General features: G+C 35.2%; 2 protein-coding genes across 3 annotated transcripts in view; one reads left to right on the forward strand and one right to left on the reverse strand.

Moving 5' to 3' along the window:
* LOC129257188 (E3 ubiquitin-protein ligase arkadia-C-like) overlaps positions 1–3,858 on the forward strand; it is a 32,797-nt gene extending 28,939 nt beyond the window's left edge. For both annotated transcript variants that reach the window (XM_064097120.1, XM_064097121.1), the window contains exon 14: positions 1–3,858. In XM_064097120.1, coding sequence (XP_063953190.1) covers positions 1–118 — 118 coding nt within the window. In that variant the 3' untranslated portion in view covers positions 119–3,858.
* Positions 1,330–12,531, reverse strand: LOC129257189 (protein N-terminal glutamine amidohydrolase-like). The gene is made up of 6 exons (XM_054895465.2): positions 12,040–12,531; positions 8,725–8,824; positions 7,755–7,808; positions 6,912–7,060; positions 6,091–6,218; positions 1,330–5,042 (listed from the first exon to the last, which is right to left on the reverse strand). Exons 1-6 carry the CDS (start codon positions 12,123–12,125, stop codon positions 4,933–4,935), a joined length of 627 nt encoding a protein of 208 aa, XP_054751440.2. The 5' UTR covers positions 12,126–12,531; the 3' UTR covers positions 1,330–4,932.
* Positions 12,532–13,474: the final 943 nt, after the last annotated feature.

Here is a 13,474-nt window from a genome sequence, read left to right on the forward strand (position 1 = left end):
ACGGCTTCCTTGTATGCATCTTTTCCATGAGGAATGCGTGGATCAATGGCTGGTTACCAACAAACGCTGTCCTATCTGTCGAGTAGACATTGAGACTAGGATGCACAAGGAAGTCTGATAGTTATGGCTCTTATAACTCTAGGAAGCAGAAGAATCTCTTGTTACAGGTGCTCTGCATGATGCCAGCTGTATAAATCACCGATGGGAAGTGATGTTGAAGTATCATGAGAAGAACCATCTTGCACTATTTTGTGTATATCTGACTTTGACAGCTGTATCAGAGACTGAAATGGTTTTATATTTATTTACTAATCCTGTGGATATCCAATTTTATTATTATTTTTAGAATAGGGTTCATGATTTTTTGATTGATTTTACTTCATTTAATTTACATCTTTTATAAATCCTCTTTCTAAAGCCAAGATATTACATGATTTTAATTTTTTTTTTTAGAAAAAAAATCATAACTGGACCCTCAGCAAACTCTTTGAAATCCTTAATTACCTAGTGTTTTTTTTAAACAAATTTCACTGCCATATCTTCATATAAAAGTATAAAGTATGTTCTGTATAATTTGCTTACTGTATATAATGAAGTTGTATTTTTTCCATTCTACCTTATCCCCAACTATTTACAAATCCATTTACTTTGATTTTGTGAACTAATCTTAATGGCTTTATCATTTATATCATATTCACAGGAGATACAAGTTTGTAAATATTCATGTTTAGTTAGTTACAGTACTCAATAAAACTTTATAAGATGTGGGATATGACAGGTTATCGCCAAGGGAAAATGGAATTGTATATTTATATTTTGGAATTGCTTGGTTTGATCATTATGATTTCATTAACATAATTCATGTAACATAAGTGCATGCTGTCATATAGGCTTATTATGTCTGTATGAATTATTAATTATGTAAAGAATTAAAAGATGTTTGCTTGATCTTTTATAAAATAATATATATGTGTATATCAGGAAGATTTCATTCCAAATTTTGTCATCTTCTGTACATCTGCAAAGAGATTCAACATTGTGATGACTAGAAGCAAATATGCTAGCTCGTCTCTGCATTGCACATTTGAATTATGTTATTTGAAGGTCTGTTGAAGAATAATGGTATTACAATGTCCCATAGACACTGTGAAATAAGTGAAATATGCTCACTTAACTAGATGCATTGTGATTTTGTTTTATAAGTGGAGCTTGCGGCTCATGGATTGATTGTTAATCTCTGTCAATTGTAGAAAATATCACCACCACAAAGATGAAATATAGAGTGCAATAGTTAGTATCTTTTGATTATTTTTATTTAATATTTTTTTTAATAGGTTTTGGTAAACACATGTAGAATGCACAGCCATTATTGTTTCAAGGGCCTGTCAATTACCCTTACTTTACCAGGGAAAGTCCTGATTTAGGGATGAGAGAGATAAATTTTTAAATTTGATAATCTCTTGTCCTTCAAATTTGTTTTTTTCGTCAAAATCTCTCTTTAACTTGTTGAAAGTCCTCATTTATGGAGCATTCTCTATTTTTATTTCCCTAATTCTTGGCCTTCTGTGGAGCATTTAATCAATGTTTATCAGATGACACAAGTTGTCAGATGTGACAATTAGACATGATTAGCTGAAAAGTATAGGTGTTTGACTGTAACTATGGTAACTGTCAAATAACATACTTTGTGGGAGAAAAAACCAACAAGTCATTTCATGAACCTTCCCCACATTAGACATTCATGGATGTTCAAAATGATTTTTTTTGTGTGTGTGAAACCATTAACGATAGGAAAAGAATACTTTGATATTGTCCTAATTTGCTTAAATCCAGTGCCATTGTAAATTTTAATTCATTTGAAAAGCTGAATCATTTATATCACTTGTGGGCGTTTATCACATAAGAAAATCTCAAGATGTGTAGTAGAAGGAAATTTAAGTCCTTTCTGGAACCACTAGTTGCCATCAGTTTGAAATATCTCTTAGAGGATGTGTCATAAACTTATGAGATCTTTTGTGTGGGTCGTTAGAAACTAGTGGGCCATTTCACTATTAAAGTCATGCTTGAGCACCAACTCCAACATGGTATTTAACACTAAATCTCATTGGTGATTATGCAGTAATAATCTTATGATCACCTAGCACAATATGATGATTATGAAGTGCAATCTGACCAATGAGGTGCTGTGTTGTATACCACACAAAACTCATATAATCAATTTGTGATTTTTAAGTCGTACATAACTCTTTGTGAAATATCCCTAGATCCCAATGAAAGTACTCAATACAGTTCAAGAAAATCTTGTCAGGTTTTTGGATACATGTCTTCCCTGTAATATCAAACACTATAACTGCTATTGTTTGAAATAGAGTTTATTTAGTTTATTTTTTTATTTTTTTTCTCAAAAGTGATTTACAAATTGCTGCTCCAAGATATCATCAAATTAATTATTTTTTAGACAGAGGTAATAAACCCCAAGTTTCCCATATAATGCAGATTAGTCTTTACAATGAATTGAATAGAAAACTAGTAATGCTTTTGATACCAGTGCAAAAGGACATCTTCTTGTAAGCAATCAAAGTTTTACCAATAACAGTTCATTGGAATTCTCAAGGTATCTTTCACAGCAAAATTGTAATAACATTAATTCTCATTTATTTGGGAGTTGTGAAATACTAGGGATCATTAAGTTTGGTCACAATTTGTACAATGGTTATAAGACATTTTGAAATACTGGGAGATTTACAATTGACAAATTTATTGGAAATTCCCTGAATAGTGGTTATCGAGGTTCTCTCCTATCTATTGATATCAAAAGTACAGAAATTACATAGCAGAAGTTGTCACTAGGCAAAATTTATCAATTAACCTTACTGAAATTGTGTACTCACTACCCTCATAATATCAATTTGAAGTGACTAGATCTGTAAAAAAAATATATAGATTTATATGAATAAAACAATACTGATCCATGTTTATAATTAATTGTATTTCATTGAAGATATTACAGAAATCAATAGTATTATATTATTTATGCTATGTAGTGATATGGCTAGATGGTATAAAATTCCCCTCTGCCAAATAAAATCCTCCACATTTAAGAACTTAAGTTCATTATCTTTTTAATTTTGTGAGAAAATACTTGTCCTAGTACTTGTAACTTATTCCAATTTATTGCTTTGTAATATCAATTTGTAATATTTTGTGAACATTCATCCTGTAATAACAAATTTAAAATGAAAATCATTATAAATACAACCAGGTAGTGCACATATAATGGACTCTAAACCAAAGTAAGCATGTATAAAAAGACAGTATTATGGTAAGAGTGTAAGTCAATTATAATTTAATTCATTAATTTTGTCTCATACTCCTAATACATTTCATGATTTCTTCCATACAGTATACATCACATTTATTTCAACATTAATTCACTGTTTGTGTGAAGTGACATCCCCCCCCTCGTACTATCTTTCTTGGTGAAAAGTTACAGATAAATGCGTTTATTGAATCTTTATAACATTGTAGAAATGTGGTGTGAATCACCTTTTGTGTTCATTATTATTTTCATCCAATTAAGAACAACATATCTAACTGATGTTTGAATTTTATTTAATACAAACACCACACATAAGATCAAGTATTTACCCTATACACATAAAGATGAGTGTTGAAGATAGTATGGTTTTCCCATTTTTATTCCATCATATTTATTCCATCATAATTCTATTTCTTTGTCAAAGTTAGAATGTGCAAAATGTATTATTCTACCTGCACAATCATGGCTTGAGTACATGAACATGAATCATTGGGATTACAGAAATGAAAGAAGATAATAAATTAGTCATTATAAATAGATTCATGTTTGTATTTTGTGTCTCTACTCAAACGTGCATAAACATTGAAAGTCAGCGGAAAGGTAAGTCTATTTTGTCAACTGGTTAAAATGTGTCATAGAAGTCATTTTAACACATACATGTACCCTAAAATGAGTTGTGAAGGTATATCAAATCAAATCTCCATTGGTTAGAATTACCAGATAGGTGTATGAAGAGTTAACCTACCTTTGTGTATTTAGCTATTGTGACTGTTACAGAATTTCTCTTCATATCTATTACAACTCAACTCTATTCAGAAATAAGTAAATCATAATCATCGGTGAAGGTGATGGGCAAACTCACTTTTGAGGCAAGCTGGATGCAGCTATCTTTCTGAAGCGAAGCTTTATTTTGTGGAAGTGTATTTGCTGAAATAAATGGATGGCATGATGTTGGTTTTATATGCCACACCTCATTGACATTACAATCTCAAATCTACATTGATTATGAACCCTCAAAAATTAGACCTAGCTATTAATTTTCTTGCAAAAAGTAGTCATGGATTCAATAAATACAGTCTTATTGCAAACATCAATATACAGAATCTATTCATTGACATTGCTGTATGAAGTTTCATACAATCAATTTTCAAGCTATTAGTATTACAAGCTTGTACAAATACAACATACAGAATGCCTCTGGCACAATTTAAAGACTTTCCTAGCAGTCCATTAAAATTGTATTACATATGAAAGACTATTTAGTAGTAGGCTGAAAAGCAAATTGTTTTCCCTTAATTTCAACAATAAGAGCCCTATGAAGGTGTCTTGAAAGAGTCGTCATTTGAGGGCGGGGGTACTTTAAGAAGACTTGCCTTCTGAAAAGCTCTCCTCCAGGGGAGATGTGTTCCAGGAATGCTGGAATCGTTTCAAGGGGTAGTTGTCCTCTTACACTTCCAGTCATCTTATAATAAGACCGTTCATGCCAATGGTAATGCAGATCATTCATAAAAAAACTTCATGAAACCACCTCTACAGAACCAAAAGCCTGTCATCTCGTTGAAAATCAATGTCAAAATTTCAAAGTTAATAGAATACAGATTTTAGGCATGATTTCAGCTGTTTGAGTCCTTGAACTTTGCTGTGAGCTCATTCAGGGTCATGACCTCTCCATGACCTGTCCCTTTCTCCATGTTGATGAAACTATCTAGATTCATTGTTGTACCTGCACACAGTGATATAGAGAGACAAAAGAGTAAAAAGAGAAAGAGGAAGGGAGAGAAGTTTAATATGGAAAGAGGAAAGATAAATTTAAATCTGACATGTCCATATCTTTTGTATAGTTTAAGTTAAACTTTCAGACAAGATGGAACATTTATTCTTACATTGGATAGTTAATAATAAAAAGTATTTGTAAATGATGATTTGTCTCCATTCTATCACTTCATTTCCAATTACTTTTATATTGTGACCATATCACTCTGGGTTACACACTATAATAGTCATTATCAGATGCATTTTAAACTGTAAATTAATCTATTTTGTTCAGTAGATCCAACAATGATAAATAAACAAAGCTCCTTGTTCTCATTTACCTTGAAATAAACTTTGTTACCATGTATTTCTCTTTTGAAGAATTAACTATTTGGTTTAAAGAAATGTACCAAGACCAAAAAGAGATAAAAGAAAATGAAAGAATTACTTTTACCCCCAGTGGGGTCAATTTTATTGAAGAGTGGACATCATCCAAAAGAATTTAAAAAACATGGAAAAGGGTGTATTTTTCAGGGATAGGCACAGAACAGTGTTAAAATGAGAAAAAGAGAGAAAAAAAATCATAATTTAAAACGTGGAAAGGGTAAGTACTTTGCACAAGCTGCAGGATCTATAGTTACAAGATCCCTGAAAAAATCTTATCATGGCATCTCAATAAAAAGTACAATAAAAAGTCAAATTCAAAATGGAATCCCAAACCCCATCTCAGACCTAAAACCCACATCCCCAATACTATACACACAGTGGAAAGTGCTTGTAAAACAAGAGACTGAACAGCCTGGTTTAGGGTATGTCCAAATAATAAATGAAATCACTGTTTATAGTGTAAAGATTGCAAATTTCGGATGTCTGGACAAATTCTAGCTTTAGGGTGCCCTAGCGGCCTGCCTGGGATTCCTCGTTTAGGGTTCTTTTTCAAGGATGATTCTCGGAGATGCTGTCCACTCTTCAATGGAATTGACTCTCCTCCCCCCCCCCCATTCCCCACAGGCTCTTACCATCTTTTGCCACGATGCAAGGATGAGAAGGAGGGGGTGTCCTCCATTCTCCATTCTCTTTCTTCATATGTGATCGATCTGATGCAAACATATCTAGGAATTCCTGGGCAGGAACTACCCTGAAGAATCTATATAAAAAAACAAATACAGGTACATGTATATGTATTTTGATAGAAATTGGGTAAAGATGATCTGGGGCCCGTAACACAAAGGTTAGCAAATAATCACTAATTTGAAAGAACAATTCTGATTGGTTCTTAGTCAGCCTACTAATACGAGATGCGCATGCAACAATGATCTTGATAAGCCATTGCTTTCAGCGATTAATCACTAAACTTTGTGTTACGAGCCAAAGGATAGAATATTACCACAAAAAAAAAACACTAGATTGGGAATTGTGATATCAATATCTGGTAAGTCAACATAATCAACAGTGTAGTACACTATCAAAGACAATATAACACTTTATATTAATTATGGAAAACCGATTGATTGGATCAAAGCACATCATGCGATTCAATACAATCTCCAATACCTTTATGCAAATGAGCAAGTTTTTCCATTGAGGGTCACATCTGTTATCACAGTCCATAGATAGAGTGTCAATTTAATATGGATGATGCATCTTAAACAATGAAATATATTTTTATTTCAATCCATTATTTGAAACTTCTGCTGAATTTATTAGTAGCATTTAATCGCAGTTCTTCCTAGATAAAGTCCCATTACTTTGTATTATCATTTCTTGTTTTCCTAATGCTGTACACTTCTCTGAAGCATATACACTATTGAGTCTGGTTATTAAAATGTAAAAGAGGTACCTGAAATATTCCTGCCTAAGAACATCATTGCTACGGACTGCCACAGTCACATACTCCTCAAAGTCAATAGGGAATGGTAACACAGTATCCATATCATAAACTTGACTTCCACATGATGCATCCATGTGAATGAGGATCACATGGTAATCCTACAATAGAATGAGATCATTTTTTAAAACAAAACAAGATCATTCACAAATAACAAGATTATATGTATTTACAAATGCAACAATAATATTTACCAATAACATACTTTAGAGTATTTACAAATAAAACAATGATTTTTTTTTCTTTTCACAAATAATCTTGATTATTTACAAAATCACTAATAAATAAAGCTCAGGAGTTATCCCTTCAAAGTTATCATAAAGTCTAAAAACTCGTTCTGTAGTCTGTCCTTTTAGTTCTATTCATTTAATGGTCATTTGAATGCCCTTATGTAAACAAAAAGAAAACAACATGAATTCCTGAGTAATGTTTGATTATGTCTTCACTTGAAAGTGATTGTAATCATCCTATAACTTATGGCTACCTAATGACAAAATCCAGAATTGAAACATCTGGGTATTGTAATTCTCTTACAAACATTCGCACCAGGACAAGGCTTTCCCCTTTTTACCCATTTCATAGTAAAATATGCCTCTTCTATCACCTGATTTATATGTTCCATTTATTTACTAAATACGTTCATAATATTGTGATTGACAAAACCCTGGTAACAAAATTACCTGAAAATTGAGTCATTTTCACATAACAAATTTGTCATATGAAGTCATATATGTTTCCTCATATGGAATTGCCAAAATATTTCATGAAATGATTAACAAACATGACTTTACTAACCCAAACTACAGGGAGTTCTCCTTGACCACTTGCTTTCTGCATCCAAAGAGGGACCTGAAAAAATACAAAAAACAAACTGTGAATGTCTAAATATAACACATCAATCATCACAGTCTCCTTTCCCCCAATTGCTGACAATATCTTCTTGAAATGGTCAATGAGTTTGTGTTCGTAATCCAATCCAGGAATGAATTACCTCCATTCAAAATAGATGTCAGTGTTAATTGTATTATCTGCAGATCTGACGGACCACCAGGCCCTTGCCAGATTAAAACTAATTTTAATTCTTCAAATGCATAGATAAAGTTTTGCTATTTCGCATATGTCAGAACTGATTTAAGGCAACCATCTCGGTATTTCTTCTCTCCTTTTAGGGCATCGCATAGAACAATTCAAGATCTCCAAAGTTTGGAAATAACCTCTCAATTCTTCTTCAAGATTAACTGACAGTCACTGCCTTAAAAAAGTATCTAAATATCACACCTTTTGCGATCTCATCTTCTAAAGCCTATTTGACCATGGACACAGAATTCAAATATCATCAGCAGTATTTAATAGTATTTATATCACGATAAGATAATATCCTGTTTAATCACTTTTCATTTCAAAAGAGATCCACACATCACAGGCTTCTGATACATGAAAAGACGACAAAGTTTGACCAGGCACCCCTCCCCCCATCCTATCAATACCCTCCTTTTCTATTAAATATACAATATTGCCTGTATTCTGAGGTCAGGTTTAACTTAGACCATGGTCTAAGTCTGTGCTAAAATTATGGGTAGCCAAAAATTCTAACATTCTGTTTATATTGTATATTTCTTATGTTTACTATTTTGTTTCCTTTTGCTTTCATAATGATGAAAAATATTTCAGTTATCATTCCCAGAAAATTTGGGTGTCATATGAGTTAATAAATTGAATGTGTACTGTTGAGAGTACCCCATTCTATATGATTAATTCTACTCACCTTCCTTTCTTTGTTTGAGATGAAGATTGCATACGTCCTGCTCAATTCATTAGGGAAGTTCTTTTTTACACTTTCACACAGCTTCCATATATTCTCCTCACTGTTTGGAAAGATAACATATGCATTTATTTAATTTCCTCTCTCTTTTTGTTTTTTTCTGGGGGGGGGGGGGGTTGGGGTGATTTCAATGCAGAAAGTGGATATAGCTAACCAGGAAAATAGTCCTGAATTCATGAAGTGAGCTCTCTTACACTATCAGTCACAATTCTTTGACTACCGGTACCTGTTTCAAACAGAGAACAATAGATTATTGTTCTCTGGTTGAAACAAGTAAACAGGTAGTCAAAGAATTGTGACTTTACACATGATTCAGGGATTACTTTTAATGAGAAGGGCTGTATTTTGAGGCCGTCACATGAAATGCCCAAAATCATTAATTTTTCCACTATTTTGAGTAAGATTTTGTAATGAATATCTTTCTATGTATTGCATGTGTAAAGTTTGTAGTAGCTGCATATCTTCTTTCATTAAAATCGTGCAGATATGTGTGTGCACAGACTTGGGGGACCTTATCAATAACACACACAGCACCCCCAGAAAAATCTTGGGGAAGCTTCAGCACCACCAGAACCTCAACTTTCCAATACCATGATGTCATACTTTATAAGATAGACATATTCAAGGTCAAAAGCATTAACTTACATATGTAGACCTATCTTGTCTGTGTTTTTTTTAACATGTGCACACGTTGGTATCAACAATGCATAAAAGCATTTTCATTTATTCAAAGCATTTTCATTTATTTGAAGCAAGATAAAACAGCAAAGGCCTAACATTCGTTGGTCAAAGGCTGTGCCAGGAATTGAAATCCTGACTTTCATGGTATAGCCGGGCTCCTGAGACCACTAGGCCATGGCACCTCTCCATTGTATCTGGTTTATGTTGTGTATGACCCACTGTCATCAGTGGTTGTGATGGTGGTAGCATGATGGTGATACCAAACAGAATTGGGATAGTGCTTAGCTTAGAGTGACCACTGCACACTAATGTGGTGCTGCAAGAAAATATTTGCAATCAATTGCAAATTTCAGATGCAAATTTACAAGTGATCAATTTTAAGCAAATCAATATCATCCACCAAACAAAAGGACCATGGCATTCTTGTTGATCTGGAATTGACATTTCACAAGCTTGTATCTCTTGCAGTCAGTTAAGCTAATCAGATGCTTGGCATTGTAGAACGGTCCTTCTCATACTTAAGCAAAGTGACATTACCTATCCTTTACAAAACACTTGTCAGACCTCATCTGGAGTATGGGAACAGTGCCTGGCATCCTAGATTTTTTATGGACATTGATAAACTCGAAAGAGTCCAGAGATGTGCCACTAAATTACTGCCTATCTTAGCCAACAAACATTATGAAGAGAGACTCTAACATCTGAAGTTACATACACTCGTACATGTATAGATGAAAATGGGATGACATGATACAAGCAGGGAGATGGGTGTATAGACTTTTGCCAAGTTAATCACAATGCACCAAGCCTGCAAAACTAGAGGTCACTCGCTAAAAATCTTCAAGCAACAAAATAGACTCAACCTCAGAGGGCGCTCCTTCACCCAAAGTTTTCAATGACTGGAACAATCCAGGGGGGGTACTCAGTATATACTGCATGGTGAGTATGTGCCGCTGAGAGGACACTCAATTTTACGCTCAAATTTCCATTCCAAAGCATAGCATTTTTATCTTAATAAGAAAAAGGACAACGAAAGTCGTTCCAAAGCATAGCATTTTCTTCTTATCGAGAAAAAAGAAGAAAGAAATCCATTCCAAAGCTTTGCATACTTTTTGTTACGCCGTTCCGGCCGCATTGATCTGCTGCAGTCAGCTGCAATTTTGGTGAAAAGAGCAGAGCACTGTCTGACCGTGCCCGTGCCACCGGGCTAGCTGCATAGTTGTATTGATGCAGAAAGCAGACCATCTTTCATGTCTTTATTGTAAATTTTCAATACCATTGCTGATTGCCAATGTCGTTGGCAATGAAATGCCCAACATTCTGTCATTTCTATTCATTTTGGACATAAAGTTGACTTGCGATTCAGTTTTTTGCAACACATGAGACCTTGGCTTACCTCGAGCGAAGTTCGTGCAGGCTCCACTTCACTTCACTACCGCTACACTACGCTCCACCTACCCAAACTTCGAGACCGTGAACTCGATCTGATACTCCGAGTGACAAAGGTGGGATTTTATGGGGGGAAATATAAAATTCATGCAACATCACAATCTTTAAAAACAATTAAAACTAATATTCTTACTTAAATACAAAAAGTTTCACTTTTTTTCCATGCTTCTTTCAGTCTCAAAATTGGTGATTTAGAGCCAACATGAAGTTCCTCACACATATAAATAATTTGCTGCCGTATCGCATGCGATATGCGCGAGGTACCAGGTCCGGTCCGAGCTCGGACCCTCACGCGTGCATGCGATGTTTTGAAATCGGCAGCAAAATATTTATACATGTGAGGAACTTCATGTTGGCTCTAAATCACCAATTTTGAGACTGATAGAAGCATGGAAAAGAAATGAAACTTGGTGTAAAGTAAGAATATTAGTTTTGATTGTTTTTAAAGATTGTGATGTTGTATATTATAACCTCGTTCGTAGGATGAGTGGTGATGTTGCATGAATTTTATATTTTCCCCCCATAAAATTCCACCTTTGCCACTCAGAATATCAGATAGAGTTCACAGTCTCGAAGTTCGGGTAGGTGGAGCGTGGTGTAGCGGTAGTGAAGTGGAGTGGAGCCTGCACGAACTTCGCTCGAGGTAGACCTTGGCTCTGCACGAACTTTGCTCGAGGTAGACCTTGGCTCTGCACGAACTTCGCTTGAGGTAGACCTTGGCTCTGCACGAACTTCGCTCGAGGTAGACCTTGGCTCTGCACGAACTTCGCTCGAGGTAGACCTTGGCTCTGCACGAACTTCGCTTGAGGTAGACCTTGGCTATAGCCAAGGTCTACCTCGAGCGAAGTTCGTGCATGCAGGCTCCACTCCACTTCACTAAGTAACCCATACTAAAATAATAATTATTGCGGGTTTCATATTCATACGTGATATGGAGTAACAGTATACGCGTTATGCTGGCCGTATTTACTATTCGTATGAGTGTACCTTGCCTAGCCTCAGCTCCCGAGCGCGCCGGCGGCCGGCTGAGCTCCGAGCCCAAGTCCGAGGTGAAGAGAACTGGCTTCAGGATCAGTATCGAGGAAGTCCTATTTAATAGCGTTAATTAAGTATTCTGTCAAGACTTACCAAAAGCAATAACAGTAATAACAGTCAGCCAATGGAGGCAGGATACTCAACGGAACAGTTTCACCCGTACTCATGATACTCGGCATTCTATTCTAGATCATTAGATGAAAGTTTTTTTCCCTCGTCTTGGGCTCGTCTCCGAAGAAAAAGGGGAATCCCATAGAGGTGGATATATGGGGAATTCCCATTTGCGGATCCGGAGCGACCGCGAGATACGAGTTGTGTCTGCGCATTTGTTGTTGTTTGTATGGGGTGCACATCTTGGGGAGGTGGAATTTAATTTTGGAAAATCAGCTGTTGAAAGCAGAAGAAGGGGTATAAATTTCGATTTGCTTGCCAGTGTCAGAATTCCTCAGTCTGCCTTAGCGGGAGCGCAGGAAGGGTGCAAATGCACCACAGCCTGTACGCAGTTGATTTATAATATATAAAAAGGCAAAATTATTGTTAGATACGAAAAATTACACAAGTGTCTTTTTACAGTTTTTACGATTTATTTTTAATTGTTTTGGAGGAGGATAATCACTGAACCAGGAAGTAAAACCGCAGACATCTTCTTACCAGACAAGATGTGAATATTATCATAGAATGCATATCTTGAACAGAAGGTAATTTGATGCAGGGGCTGCGGAACGAATTTGAAAAAGTGTGTGTGTGGTGTGTGTGTATGGGGGTAACATGCATAAATAATTGTAATTAGGGCATATTCACTTTTCTGCAAAAGGCTAATGAAAAGTGTATGTGTGGGGGGGGGGGGGCTGGCTGGCAAAAGCCCCTAGCCCCCACGATTCTACGTCAAATTTATGTAAATATTTTAATTACATTTCTGTTTTTGGTCGCGCATGGTATCCACTTGTCAATGCAAGTGCCCCTGGGTTTAAGGTTTATTTGAATGAATATGCACAATACTGAACATTCTTTGAAAAGAGCGTTGACCCAGCATCTAATTTGATAACCCGGTTCTTGTACCAACTATATACTGTTTATGATAGGGTATGGACTTGAAATATAATCAGCCAATCCTTATTCTGGGTACATCCAGTGACATAACTCGTACGGGGGCATGGGGGCACGCCCCCCCCCCCCCCCCCGTCGGCAGGCAAAAAAAAAAACGGAGAAAAAGGAGAAAAAGAGGGAGAAAGGAAGAGAAAAGTAGATAGGAAAGAAGAAATTATTGCATATTATAATACTATATTATATATGTTTTGTTATATTACATAAATATTTTTTATAAATATTTTTTCTTAACTTTATGAAACATAATTTGCTCATGGCCTATATGTTAATCATTCCCGGTGCTCGCATTGTCTGTTTGACGAGATATATGATCCTGTTGTACTAAAACATTCTGTTTTCAAGTCAATATACACCAAATATATTTTCTCGCACTTAGAGTTATTATTGTTTTATGCTTCTTTTTCATGACTGCTTAAAGTGA

The sequence above is a fragment of the Lytechinus pictus genome, chromosome 3 (genome assembly GCF_037042905.1).
Source record: "Lytechinus pictus isolate F3 Inbred chromosome 3, Lp3.0, whole genome shotgun sequence".
Taxonomy (NCBI): domain Eukaryota; kingdom Metazoa; phylum Echinodermata; class Echinoidea; order Temnopleuroida; family Toxopneustidae; genus Lytechinus; species Lytechinus pictus.